Source organism: Somniosus microcephalus, chromosome 11, assembly GCF_052327205.1.
Source record: "Somniosus microcephalus isolate GS21.2 chromosome 11, FLI_Smic_1.0, whole genome shotgun sequence".
Lineage (NCBI taxonomy): Eukaryota > Metazoa > Chordata > Chondrichthyes > Squaliformes > Somniosidae > Somniosus > Somniosus microcephalus.
Window position 1 is genome coordinate 210,287,117 of NC_140997.1, and position 15,095 is coordinate 210,302,211.

Here is a 15,095-nt window from a genome sequence, read left to right on the forward strand (position 1 = left end):
TGTACTACAGTACTTTCCAGTTTCTTGCCATTAAGATAATAACTTGCTCTATGATTTTTCCTGCCAAAGTGCATAACCTCACACTTTCCAGTATTGTATTCCATCTGCCAAATCTCTGCCCACTTACTTAGCCTGTCTATGTCCCTTTGCAGGTTTTTTATGTCCTCCTCGCTCACTACTTTCCGTCCCATCTTTGTATCATCTGCAAACTTTGATATGCTACACTCGGTCCCTTGCTCCAAATCGTTAATATAGATTGTAAAGAGTTGGGGACCCAGCACTGACCCCTGCGGAACACCACTAGTTACTGGTTGCCAATCTGAGAACGAACCATTTATCCCAACTCTCTGCTTTCTGTTAGAGAGCCAATCCTCCACCCACGCCAGAATATTACCCCCAATCCCGTGATTTTTTATCTTGAGCAATAATCTTTTGTGTGGCGCCTTGTCAAATGCCGTTTGGAAGTCTAAATACACTACGTCCACTGGTTCCCCTTTATCCACCCTGTATGTTACTTCCTCAAAAAACTCCAGCAAATTTGTCAAACATGACTTCCCCTTCATGAAACCATGCTGAGTTTGTCCTATTAAATTATGTTTATCCAAATGTCCCGTTACTGTCTCCTTAATAATGGACTCTAACATTTTACCAACCACAGATGTTAGGCTAACAGGTCTATAGTTTCCAGCCTTCTGCCTACTACCCTTTTTAAATAAGGGTGTTACATTAGCAGTTTTCCAATCTGCCGGGACCTTTGCTGAGTCCAGGGAGTTTTGGAAAATTATTACCAATGCATCCACAATCCCTACCGCTACTTCCCTCAAGACCCTAGGATGCAAGCCATCAGGTCCAGGGGATTTATCCGCCTTGAGTCCCATTATTTTACCAAGTACCACTTCCTTAGTGATTTTAATCGTATTTAGTTCCTCCCCCACTAGAGCCCCCTGTTTGTCCAGTGTTGGGATATTCTTAGTGTCCTCTACTATAAAGACTGATACAAAATAATTGTTCAGTGTTTTTGCCATCTCCATGTTTCCCACCATTAATTTCCCGGTCTCATCCTCTAAGGGACCAACATTTACTTTAGCCACCCTTTTTCTTTTTATATAACTATAGAAACTTTTACTGTCTGTTTTTATATTTTTTGCTAATTTACTTTCATAATCTATCTTCCCTTTCTTAATCAATCTTTTTAGTTATTTTTTGCTGTCTTTTAAAGACTTCCCAATCTTCCATCCTCCCACTAGATTTGGCTACCTTATATGCCCTTGTTTTTAGTCGGATACTATCCTTAATTACTTTACTTAGCCACGGATGGCTATCTTTTCTTTTACACCCTTTTTTCCCTCAGTGGAATATATATTTTTTGGAAGTTGTAAAATAACTCCTTAAATGTACACCACTGATCATGTACCGTCTTACCCTTTAATCTATTTTCCCAGTCCACTCTAATCAATTCCGCTCTCATACCTTCATAGTCTCCTTTATTCAAGCTCAGCACGCTTGTTTGAGATCCAACCTTCTCACCCTCTAATTGAATATGGAACTCAACCATGTTATGGTCACTCATTCCAAGGGGATCCTTTACTAGGACATTTTTAATTAATCCTGTCTCATTACACAGGACCAAATCTAAGGTTGCTTGCCCCCTGGTCGGTTCAGTTACATACTGCTCAAGAAACCCATCCCTAATACACTCAATGAACTCATCCTCAAGGCTGCTCGGCCCAATTTGATTTGTCCAGTTAATATGATAATTAAAATCCCCCATAATTATAGCTGTTCCCTTATTACAAGCCTCAACTATTTCCTGATTAATACTCCGTCCAACAGAGTTGCAACTGTTCGGAGGCCTATAGACTACACCCACTAGTGTTTTTTTCCCCTTATTATTCCTTATCTCCACCCAAACTGTTTCACTATCCTGCTCCTTTGACCCAATATCATTTCTCTGTATTATAGCGATTCCTTCCTTTATTAACATAGCCACCCCACCTCCTCTCCCTTCCTGCCTGTCCTTCCTGATTGTTAAATAACCTGGTATGTTTAATTCCCAGTCATGGTCACCCTGCAGCCATGTTTCTGTAATGGTCACAAGATCATACCCATATGTCGTTATTTGTGCCGTTAACTCATTCATTTTGTTACGAATGCTACGTGCATTCAGATAAAGAACTTTCAAATATGTTTTGTAACACTTAGTTCCTGTTTTTTCCCTTTTTAGTACTTTACTTTTTACTCCATACCTTCTGTCCCTTCCTGACACATTCTGTTTTTTAATTCCCCCACTGCTACCTAAGTCTATGACCTTCTCTGTTGTCATTTCTATTATTTGCTCTCTAGAAACCTCCCCCCCACTAATTAGTTTAAAGCCCTCTCTACAGCCCTAGTTATATGATTCGCCAGGACTCTAGACCCAGCACTGGCCAAGTGGAGTCCATCCCAATGGAACAGCTCCCTCCTGTCCCAGTATTGGTGCCAGTGTCCCAAGAAGCAAAACCCATTTCTCCCACACACCAGTCTTTGAGCCACGCATTTAACTCTTCAATTTTATTTATCCTAGCCATATTCGCTCGTGGCTCAGGTAATAACCCAGAGAATATTACCCTTGAGGTTCTGTTTTTTAATTTGACCCCTAGCTGCTCATACTCCTTTAACAGAACAGTCTTCCTTGTCCTATCTACGTCGTTTGTACCAACATGGACCACGACAACTGGATCCTCCCCCTCCCACTCCAAGTTTCTTTCCAGCCCAGAAGAGATGTCCTTAACCCTGGCACCGGGCAGGCAACACAGCCTTCGGGACTCCCGCTCTCAGCTGTAGAGAACTCTATCTATCCCCCTAATAATACTATCCCCTACCACTACAACATTTCCTTTTACTCCCTCCACTTGAATGGCCCCCCGTACCATGGTGCTGTGGCCAGGTTGCTCATCCTCCCTGCAGTCCCCGCTCCCGCCCTCACAGGGAGTAAGAACCTCGATCCTGCTGGACAAGAACAAGGGCTGCGTCTCCTTCAACACTACATCCTGGATCCCTGTACCTTCCTCACTCGTAGTCACACCGTCCTGTCCCTGACCACGGACTACATCTGCAGTAATTAACTTCATAGGTGTGACCATCTCCTGAAACAGAGTCCAGGAACTTCTCGCCCTCACTGATGTGTCGCAGTGTCTGAAGCTCGGTCTCAAGCTCCATAACATGGAACTTGAGTTCCTCTAGCAGCAAACACTTGTCGCAGATGTAATCACCGTGAGCCTCAATGGGGTTCACCGGCTCCCACATCTCGCAACAGTAACACATCACCTGCTCCATTCTATATAAATAATTAAATTTCTTATTATTAGTTATGAAGACCCTGCCCGGATATAGATGATAATGTCACACCACTATTCAAATGACTTACCAACTTAAAAGGTATGAAAGAGAAGGAAGAAAACCAACCAACCAGCTGATCACCAACCTCCTCCTTGAATACTGTCTGTGGGGCCCGTTTGGTTGACTCGTCTCGCTGCTCCGCCTCCGCAGTGCTGTCCAAGCCTGGGAGTGGGGAACAAAACAGAGCAAAAAACACACTCACCTCCCACTTGCCCGAACTCTCCCACTTAGCAAAACTCCCGCACCACTGGAGGAGTTTCCCTGCTGTCTGCCACAGGGAAAGTCATCGCGAGAATCCTCCTCAATCGCCTTCTCCCAGTGGCCGAAGAGCTCCTCCCAGAGTCGCAATGCGGATTCCGCCCACTAAGGGGCACAATGGACATGATCTTCACCGCATGTCAATTACAAGAGAAATGCAGGGAACAGCACCAACCGCTGTACATGGCCTTCTTTGATTTCACAAAGGCCTTCGACACTGTCAACCGTGAGGGATTATGGAGTGTCCTCCTCAAATTCGGCTGCCCTCAAAAGTTTGTCACCATCCTCCGCCTGCTTCACGACGACATGCAAGCCGTGATCCTGACCAACGGTTCCACCACAGACCCAATTCACGTACGAACCAGGGTCAAACAAGGCTGTGTCATCGCACCAGCGCTCTTCTCAATCTTCCTTGCTGCAATGCTCCATCTCACCCTCAGTAAGCTCCCCACTGGAGTGGAGCTAATTTACAGAACAAACGGAAAACTGTTCAACCTCCGTCGCCTCCAGTCCAGATCCAAGGTTGTCCCATCCTCTGTCATCGAATTACAGTATGCAGATGATGCTTGCGTCTGCGCTCACTTGGAGGTCGAACTCCAAACCATCGTCAACACATTCACCGAAGTGTACGAGAGCATGGGCCTTGCACTAAACATCCGTAAGACAAAGGTCCTCTACCAACCTGCCCCCGCCACACAGTACTGCCCCCCAATTATCAAAATCCACGACAAGGCCTTGGACAACGTGGACCACTTTCCATACCTCGTGAGCCTACTGTCAACAAGGGCAGATGTCGACGACGAAGTCCAACACCGCCTTCAGTGTGCCAGTGCAGCCTTCGGTTGCCTGAGGAAGAGAGTGTTTGAAGACCAGGACCTCAAACCCGGCACTAAGCTCATGGTCTACAGAGCAGCAGTGATACCTGCCCTGCTGTATGCCTCAGAGACATGGACCATGTACAGCAGGCACCACAAAGCACTGGAGAGGTACCATCAACGCTGCCTCCACAAGATCCTGCAAATTCATTGGCAGGATAGGCGCACCAATGTCAGTGTTCTTGCTCAGGCCAACATCCCCAGCATCAAAGCTTCGACCACGCTCAATCAGCTCCGATGGACGGGTCACATTGTCCACATGCCCGATACGAGACTCCCAAAACAAGCGCTCTACTCGGAACTCCGGCACGGCAAGAGAGCCCCAGGTGGGCAGTGGAAACGCTTCAAGGACACCCTCAAAGCCTCCTTGAAAAAGTGTAGCATCCCCATCGACACCTGGGAATCCCTGGCCCAAGACCGCACAAAGTGGAGGAGAAGCATCCAGGAAGGCGCCAAACACCTCGAGTCTCTTCGCCGGGAGCAAGCGGAGGCCAAGCACAGGCAGCGCACGTCAACCCAAGCACCCCACCCACCCGCCCCTTCAACCTCCGTCTGCCCCACCTGTGACAGAGACTGTAGGTCCCGCATTGGACTCAGTCACCTGCGAACTCATTTTTAATGTGGAAGCAAGTCATCCTCGATTCCGAGGGACTGCCTAAGAAGAAGAAATCACAAATGTACTGCCTTTCAATGCAAGACAATTATGGAAATGAAATGCTAATTATATAATTTTGGTAATGCTGAGGTGGTATAGCATGTTACTTAAGTGCTGTACCACAGGTAAATGGATGCAGATCCATGCCTACAGTTCCATCATATGGCAATGCTGACCATAGTCAGACCATCAAGAGGCATTATTAGCAATGTTTCCTTTAAGCTGCGCGGCTGCACGGCGCTCTGCAGTTCCCGCACAGCCAGCTCACCAGCTTTTCAACAGAAAAAAACGCACATGCGCGGTATTTTGAATGGGTCACGCAGCCACTTAAGGGGCCACGCACCCAAAATAAATTAAAGGGAACATTGATTATCAGTGAAAGGTTTGTGCTTCCTTGTGAGAAGGAAGATGCAGAAGAAAATATAAGTTAGGAAAAGGATATAAGAGGAAAACTATTTAAAGCAGCATTTTGAATGTAAACAGAGTGGCTATTTATTCAAAAGACAGGCAGGATTGCATTGGGTTTTCTGGTTCAGTAGAGCTAAATTCCATGATTTTAATTATTATTATTAATTTCACAATAATGTTAGCGTGTCAAAAAGTCAATGTAGTTTATATTCATGTTGTATTAAATTAGTTCATTAAAATGTTGTTACGCTTTTGTAATATGATCTTAAAAATTCTAATTATGCCCATGTTATTTTCTTGATGGGGCACAAATTTAAAATTTTCAGATTTTCAGTCAAATTTATATTTTATAAAAACACACCCACACAAATAGAAGTAGTAGCCTTGATGTATAAACAAAGAAATTATCTTAATTTTACATAATCTACCAATTATGAATTTACTATAGTTTCCACTGGATGAGGAAAGAACTTACATTTATATAGTACCTTTCACATCCTCAGGATTTCCCAAAATGCTTCATAGTTAACGTGTAGCCACTGTTGATATGTAGGCAAATGTGGCAGCAAAGTTGCACATGACAAATCCCAATTACGACCAAGTAATCTGTTTGCTAGTGATGACAGAGATTAAAAACTGGGAAGTCCCCCTCCTCTTCTTTGAATGGTGCCATGGAATCTTTGATGTCCACTTGAACAGGCAGAGGAGTTGAATGTCTCACTAAAAAGAGAGAGCACCTTCGACAATGCAGCACTTCTTCAGGACTGCATTGGTGTCACCCTAGACTAGGGGTTCTCAACCTTGTTGCTTCTGAGGTCCCCCTCCCATGTTATAAAAAAATTTACGGACCCCCTGTAACACAACACACGTATATTTATAGCCGCTGGGGAAAGGAAGGAAGCTGCAGAGGCAGCTGAATGAATGGTCTCAATCTTAATGCCAAAGAAGTGCATGAGCTCCTCGCACTTGTTGTTGGAGATGAGGGTGGAGGGGACAGAGGAGACAGGTTCAAGACTTATGGAGTGAATGATTTATAGTCCAAAACACTATTTTCATTCATGCAATAGAGAGAAGAAAACTATTGCAGGCATCGTTTTTTAATGTAATATTCAGGTAAACAGCTACCTTGTCATTTTTCCTGTTCCTTTTTGCTGTTTTATCTCTTCCTCCTCCCTGCTCCCCATTGATTCAGTTCGACACACAGTGAATGAGTCACAGAAACATAGAAGATAGGAGCAGGAGTAGGCCATTCGGCCCCTTGAGCCTGCTCCGCCATTCAATGCGATCGTGGCTGATCATCCAAATTCAGTACCCTGTCCCTGCTTTCTCCCCATATCCCTTGATCCCTTTAGCCTTAAGAAACATATCTAACTCCTACTTGAATATATTTAATGAATTGGCCTCAACTGCCTTGTGTGGTAGAGAATTCCACAGGTTCACCACTCTCTGGGTGAAGAAATTCCTCCTCATCACAGTCCTAAATGGCTTACCCTTTATCCTTAGACTGTGACCCCTGGTTCTGGACTCCCCCGCCATCGGGAAAATCCTTCCTGCATCTAGTCTGTCTAGTCCTGTTAGAATTTTATAAGATTCAATGAGATCCCCTCTCATTCTTCTAAACTCTAGCAAATATAAGCCTAATCGACCCAATCTCTCCTCATACGTCATTCCTGCCATCCCAGGTATCAACCTGGTGAATCTTCGCTGCACGCTCTCTATGGCAAGAACCTCCTTCCTCAGATAAGGTGGCCAAAACGGCACACAATACTCAAGGTGTGGTCTCACCAAGGCCCTGTACAACTGCAGCAAGACATTCTTGCTCCTGTAATCGAATCCTCTCGCTATGAAGGACAACATACCATTTGCCTTCTTAACCGCCTGCTGCCCTTCACAAGTACACCCTGGTCTCGTTGCACGTCCCCTTTTCCCAATCTATTGCCGTTCAGATAATAATCTGTCTTCCTGTTTTTGCAACCAAAGTGGATAACCTCGCATTTATCCACATTATACTGCATCTGCCATGCATCTGCCCAAATCATACTGGAGTTTCTCTGCATCCACCTCACAGCACACACGCCCACCCAGCTTTGTGTCGTCTGCAAACTTGGAGATATTGCATCTAGTTCCCTCGTCTAGATCATTTATATATATTGTGAATAGCTGGGGTCCTAGGACCGATCCCTGCGGTACCCCACTAGTCACTGCCTGCCACTCGGAAAAAGACCCGTTTATTCCAACTCTTTGCTTCCTGTCTGCCAACCAGTTCTCTATCCAAGACACCTTGCCCCCAATCCCGTGTGCTTTAACTTTGCACACTAATCTCTTATGCAGGACCTTATCAAAAGCCTTCTGAAAGTCCAAATACACCACATCCACTGGTTCTTCCTTATCTATTCTACCAGTTACATCCTCAAAAAATTCCAGTAGATTAGTCAAGCATGATTTACCTTTTGTAATTCGATGTTGACTTTGTCCGATCCTGTCGCTGTTTTCCAAGTGCTCTTATATTACATCTTTTATAATGGACTCTAGCATTTTTCCCTACTACCGATGTCAGGCTTACCGGTCTATAATTCCCCATTTTCTCTCTACCACCTTTTTTAAAATAGTGGGGTTACATTAGCTACCCTCCAATCCATGGGAACTGTTCCAGAGTCTATAGAATTTTGGAAGATGACCAGCAATGCATCTACTATTTCTAGGGCCACTTCCTTAAGTACCCTAGTATGTAGATTATCAGGCCCTGGGGATTTATCGGCCTTCAATCCCGTCAATTTCCCTAACACCATTTCCCTACAAATACTGATTTCATTCAATTCCTCCCTCTCATTAGACCCTATGTTCCCCGACATCTCAGGGAGGTTATTTGTGTCCTCCTTTGTGAAGACAGAACCAAAGTATGTATTTAATTGGTTTGCCATTTCTTTGTTCCCCATTATAAATTCCCCTGATTCTGACTGCAAGGGACCTACTCTTGACTGCACCAATCTTTTTCTCTTCACATATCTATAGAATAGTCAATCAATCAGTGCTGAAATCTCTTTGCTGGTTTGCATATTTTGCTCATTTGAATGTCCAAACAAGGTTACCAGAGGTCAGACTGTCTCCTTGTGTCCGCTTGGCTTTCTACCCGCTGGTGCCGGGTGGTCTTGTCTTGTGTGGGCGCTGTGGGCAGCCAGGGGCCAAGATCCGTGCACACGAGGCAGGAACAGGTGTATTTACTTCACCTTTTGGAGCAGGTGAGCAGAGAAAGGGAAAGGAAAGGAACTCTGCGACTAATACTAAACGCGACTGATTTCCGATGTAACTACGAAGTCTCTCGCAGTCCACCCGGTACTTTCGGTTTTGTTTCGGCCACTGCCAGCTCCAGATACCCAACCTTTCATTTATTGTTGGGGAAGTCTGCTCCGAACGCTGCTGTCACTCGTGATCTTAACAGTGCAGCCACTACAGCGTATTGGACAGAGCAAGGAGAACGGTCTGACGAAAGGTCATCGACCTGAAACGTTAACTCGGTTTCTCTCTCCACAGATGCTGCCTGACCTGCTGAGTATTTCCAGCATTTTCTGTTTTTAGCTCATTTATATTGCCTGCTGATGCAGATGATTCTGGTTTTGTCCCAGACTGAACATCAGTGATTATAGATCTGGAAGAATGTGCTCTGCAGACAACCCACATTGTTTATACTTAAAAAAAAAAAGCACACACCACAAATGGGAGGCATTCCAGTCTTATTATTTTCCCTACAAATGGTCTCTAATGATAATGTCATTGGGAACCATGAAGTGAATTTAAAAAGACTGAAACTTAATTTTTTTTAACTGTTCAGCAAATCCTTTTGTTCAATATAATTTCGAGGAAACAGTTATTGCAACAAAATGACACATGACTCTTCTTCCTCTTTTCTTTCCCCAAGATGAAAATTGTGTTCCTTTAGGGCATTGGATTTCAATATATAATGCCATACATTTCTTTGCAAAATTAAAACAAATTCAACTAAAATTCTCAGGTCAAACAAAGTTTACCACAGCAAAAGAACAGCCCTTTCGTGAATGAGTCAGGCTGTAAAATGATAATACAACTACAGAAGTTTTAAAATACACAGAATTAAATCTGGAACCACTTAAAAAGTACATCAATGGGCATGTTTCAAAAAACGGAGAATTTTCCTGCAACCAGAATGGCTTCCAGTTTCCTGTGCATAGATTTTTTTTTAGATAAGAATGTTTAAAGATGTTTATCGTAAGAGGAGCATTTTGGCCCCCGAGTTGCGTACATTTAGTTATGTCATCAGAAGATTGTGCAGGCCACAATGCTAAAATAGATTCAAACCTTAACTTCCGGATTAGATTACATGACAGAAGTAGAATATGCCAGAAAGTTTTCTAAATAATTTGTTTGGAAGTTCAGCTTCATAACAGATTATGCTTTAATGTAGATGAGACATCTGCAGGACATATGCCGATCAGAAAAGGAATTACATAGGTTATGCCTACAATGAGAAAACATCAAGCTGTCTGAATATTTCGCATCTCCCAGGAGATTACATGGCTGCAGTGAGGGGCGGGGGAGCGCATTAGTAAGTGTCTGGTCATGATGCTTCAGCCATCGGGAGTATGGGGCAGGCTTGATGTACCAGCTGGTCTTTCCCTGTCCATCATTTTCATATGTTTCTTATCAATACCTTTTCATAGCCTCCAACTTCCAATGGATGCCGCTATTCCTAGCCCTCAACCCAATTGCACACAGTAATGTGACACAAGTATGATCCATTCATTCCACTGAGTTCGCTATCTTGGGTGCACTGTTGTGGGAAGGCACCAAGCAGAGGCCAGAAGTCTCTCCACAAGAAAGGTAGAAAGACACTGAGCGAATGTCATCCTAAAGTCATGCTCACATACCACCCACCAGCCAATTCACAGTGGCACTGGTGGAGGCATGCGAGCAAATCGCCCCTACTTCTGCAGTCTGTACACGCTCTGGGAAACCCAGGAGAATGAAAAGCAAGTGAAGGGTTTAATTCAGACAAGTAAATGAAACGAACGTCATAAATATTTATTAAAATATTGAAAGTTATTGAAAGCCATAAACTGCAAGGCATGTTAAAATCATTATATATTTCGACATAAGAAAGAACTTTTCCCCAATTATCCCCATTTTATTCTCAGTGCTGGTACTGCCAGGTCAAATACCTCTTGTCTCCAGTAGGATAGGTAGGAGACCTCCACTCAACCTGCCATCTATACCACTATCAGCAGCCACGTGGTTACGTGAAAGCCGCATAACGAGGACTCCCCTGCCTACTTCTCTCCCTTTTATAAAGGAGACTAGCTGGGGAGCCCCGCGTTGCGAGGGCAATTTTGGGGCGCTTGGTCTCCCTGCCCGTGTGTCCCCCCTCTCCCTGTCATGTCCTCTCCCTGTCCTATCCCTCCCTCCCCTCCTCCCCCTCCCCTGTCTCCCTCCCCTCGCCCTCCCCCACTCCCCTCTGTCCCTCTCTCCGGCCCCTCCCCCTGCCTAGCGAGAGCGGGAATGCTGAGCGGCGGCCGGTGCCGGGAGCAGGCTCTCGCGGGCGGCGCATGCGCGGTCAGTGCGGTCGGCGCATGCGCGGTCAGTGCAGGCGGTGCATGCGCGGTCAGTGCGGGCGGCGCGAGGCGCCCTGGCGGCCGTTAGCGAGCGGGAAACTTCGGGCGGCCCGCCCGCGCTGCGGCCCCGACACCGTGAAACCTGAGAGGGGGAAGTAGAGAGAGACAGGGAAGAGGAGAAGGAGAGAAAGGGAAGAGGAGAGAGGGAAGAGGAGAAGGAGAGAGCGAGAGGGAAGAAAGAGAGAGAGAGAAATTTTTTGAGCTTCAGGCCCCGAGTCCCCCCTGCGCGAGGGTGAGGAGGAGGGGGCGGGGGGGGTTGCTAAACACAATATAAAACTCAAATAAATTGTTAATTAATTCCCTAACACATCCTTAAAATATTTACCTTAGTTCCCTAACACACAGAAAGTGTGGGGGAAAAAATTGTGAAAAATCAAGATGGCGGCCACTCACCTCGGTTCAGAAGGATAAGGCCCGCCCACACACGCAACGATTGGTCGACCGGTCAGGTCACCGAAGCGTAGGATTGGTCAATCGTCGAGTCACTCGACACTCAACTGTAGGAAGGAACCCGCCGTCCGATTGGTCGACCTCGACGTCACACGGTCGCTAATGAGATGCTAATGAGCGGAACGCTGAACGTTTTTGGGATACTGCGGGCGGGATTTTTGTCCGGCCAAAACGTAAATACGCCTATGACCGGTCCGGAATCGCAAGCTTTCTTTTGAGGCGACGCGCGCGTCGGGACGCTCTGTAACTTTCAAACGTATAGAGAACGGACAGACAGACATCGGGACAGACAGAAGAGCCGCTTTATATATATAGATGGTCCAGTTCCTGTTGCCATAGTTACACAGGTTGGCTCAGATTAGCAATTGGGGGATGGGTGAGGGGGGAAAGGAGGATGGAAATCAAATTGGTCTGCAGTTCCATCTGTGGTGCTTGTATACAGCATTAATGCACAGTACCATCAAAATCGTATTTCAGTTTAGTCAACTGATATGATGGACAAAAACTTTAAATTTGAAAATCTCAATCTCTTGTATTTTATTTTCTTTAAACAAAGCATCTTAGAAGATCTCTGGGAACCTGAATTACTTATTTTTTTTCTTCATGCACAATATCTAGATAGTTCACTTCATTACTCACCTCCTCAAAGTCTTCACTAACCCATAATGGGATGGGAGTTCCCCAGTATCTGTTCCGAGAAATGGCCCAATCACGAGCATCCTTCAACCAATTTCCAAATCTCTTTTCTCTGACGAATTCTGGTACCCTGTGTGTGCAAATTAAATGATTCACTTAGGATAAATAAAAACATTACTTGGTGTTATTTCAGCTCATATTCAATATTTTCTATAGCCTTGCCTCGGAGTCAGAAAGTCACAGGTTCAAGCACCACTCCAGAGACTTGACCACATAATGGCCCGGAATTCACTGCAATGGCGATATTAGCGATGAACGCCATAAGTAAAACTGCTGTGCTTCCCAATCCTCCAGTGGCAAATTTACGCCACAATTTGCTGGAAAAATAACTAGAATATGCTGCACCGAGCATAGCTGTGGATCGGGAGCGGCACGGCCAATGGCTGAAGTAATGCTACTCGGGCATGAAAATGTTTCAAATAGACGTTTGAAGGTTGAACTGATGGGCAGAAACAAGTACAAATTCAAATTAGAGAGAGCTGATAAGCCTTAAGGCCTTAAAAAAAAAATAACTGCCTGATTAGTTCACTAGATGGAACAGCGACTACCCCCTTTGCATTGAGGCTGTGCAAACAACACGTAAACCAGAAGCTTTTAGTTTTCAATTGCTCAAGCAGTCTGTAATCCCAGTGCTGTTTCTGATTTACCATTTGGATTTTAATATGGTGTCAATAGGCACACTGTGATCACTGATGGCCACATTCCCAATGCATAGGATTGATGATTCGAAATACACAAAAAAAAGTCACATTCGGATGGTAGTTTAAGGCAGATATGTTTTCCACTTTGCATCAGTGACCCAAGACACTGTCAGAACTGCACCAATGCATCCGCAGTATTTTGCTATTGTACCAATGAATACCTTTTTTTTTAAGTATCCAATGAGGGCAACACAATTATTCCTTAATTTAAACAGTAAACTATGATTCCTGTGATTGCACCAAACATTCTGCAATGGTGTAAGTGGCTATGGCGATCAAAGTGGCATTAATTCAGCAAACTTGAGCTTGCTGTTGATTTTAATGGGGCAGGGTCTGTGTCGCAGCACAAAAGCCCCAACAAAATATGGTGTGACGTATGTAATGGCGTAAGTCACTTGCGCCATAATTTACCAGAATTTCTGCACCATATTAATGGCATATGCCGTAGATGCGCCATCGGGCCCTATCTAGACTGGCAATTCAGTGCAGTTCTGAGGGAATGCTGCACTTCTGAGGTAATGCAGCACTTCTGAAGTAATGCTGCACAAGAGGTGCCTTTTTTTTTTTTTAGATAATACGTTAAACTGAGGCCCTGTCTGCCCTCTCAGGTGGATGTAAAAGATTCCATGGTACTTTTCGAAGAAGAGAATGGTGTTCGCCCAGTGTGGCCAATATTTATGCCTTAACCAACACCACCAAAACAGATTATCTGGACATTTATCTCATTACTGTTTCTGGGAATTTGCAGTGTGCATATTGGCTGCTGTGTTTCCCTACAAAACAGTGACCACACTTCAAAAATACTTAATTGGCTGTGAAGTCCTGAGGCTGTGAAAGGTGCTATATAAATGCAAGTTCTTTTTTTACTTCAATCTCTGTAATTTCTTCAATTCACAATACTGCTGGTTCAATGCTTTTAGTCAGGTTCCTTCATGCTGCATGATTACAAAGGCTGCATGAGGCACTGAAGTAGCACCCACCGCAAAATTTCTCCCCAGCCATGATTTCCTTTCCTAGCTTTCTCCACTAACTGTGTTGAAATGAATGCTTGCTGTTCGGATTCGAAGTGGTGTCAAATGGCACCAATCTTTTAATCTCTATTGATATGCAGCTCCTCAATCACATGCATTTCACATCTTGCACAATTCACGAGGTGCAGAGGGATTGTGTAATCCCAATGATCTGTTCTTTAATCAATTTGCCTTACTGGAGCTCAAAAGTCCAGGTTAGCAAGTGCACAGAGTGAGTTGGAAATTAACTATTAAAAAGTTGGTGTCAATTGATACCATTCTGATTCAGAACACTCGGTACTGGTAACCTACTATTTAACATTTAGATGTCACTTAAACCTGGCTAAATCAGTTGAGGTAGCTTAGTGTTAAATGGCAGTTATTGCTGTAAACAGTTAATGAGGGCATAGGGACTCTGGCTAAGCACTGTAAACTGCTTCCGAAGGATTTAAAATACACATTTTTCCAAACAAAAGTCACAAATTTAGCATTATTTTTATACAGCATATAAATCCTGAACAGACTTGCTGCAGAATCTACTGCCGTGTTGTAGAAGTTGGCCAACTATGCTGTGTAATTCTAGAGCCCCAGCTTTCAGTCAGGTTCCCCAAGTTAATTGTTCTTCCCTAGTTTAAAAGAGAAAAATAAGGGCAAGGGACAGCTACAAAAATATTGTTCTTCGATAAAGTGCCACATAAAAGGTTACCGCACAAGATAAGAGCTCACGGGGTTGGGGGTAATACGTTAGCATGGATAGAGGATTGCCTAACGAACAGAAAACAGAGAGTCGGGATGATTGGGTAATTTTCAGGTTGGCAAAATGTAACTAGTGGGGTGCCACAGGGATCAGTGCTGGGGCCTCAACTATTTACAATCTATATTAAATGACTTGGATGAAGGGACCGAGTGTAATGTAGCCAAATTTGCTGATGATACAAAAATAGGTGGGAAAGCAAATTGTGTGGAGGACGCAAAGAATCTCCAAAGGGATATAGATAGGCTAAGTGAGTGGGCAAAAAACT

The 15,095-nt window shown here is 44.4% G+C and overlaps 1 protein-coding gene across 2 annotated transcripts in view; it reads right to left on the bottom strand.

The window, feature by feature from the left end:
• The window catches only part of iars1 (isoleucyl-tRNA synthetase 1), a 274,070-nt gene that overhangs the window by 156,090 nt on the left and 102,885 nt on the right, over positions 1–15,095 (bottom strand). For both annotated transcript variants that reach the window (XM_086001804.1, XM_086001803.1), the window contains exon 14: positions 12,306–12,432. In XM_086001804.1, coding sequence (XP_085857930.1) covers positions 12,306–12,432 — 127 coding nt within the window. The remainder of the gene's footprint in view (positions 1–12,305; positions 12,433–15,095) is intronic.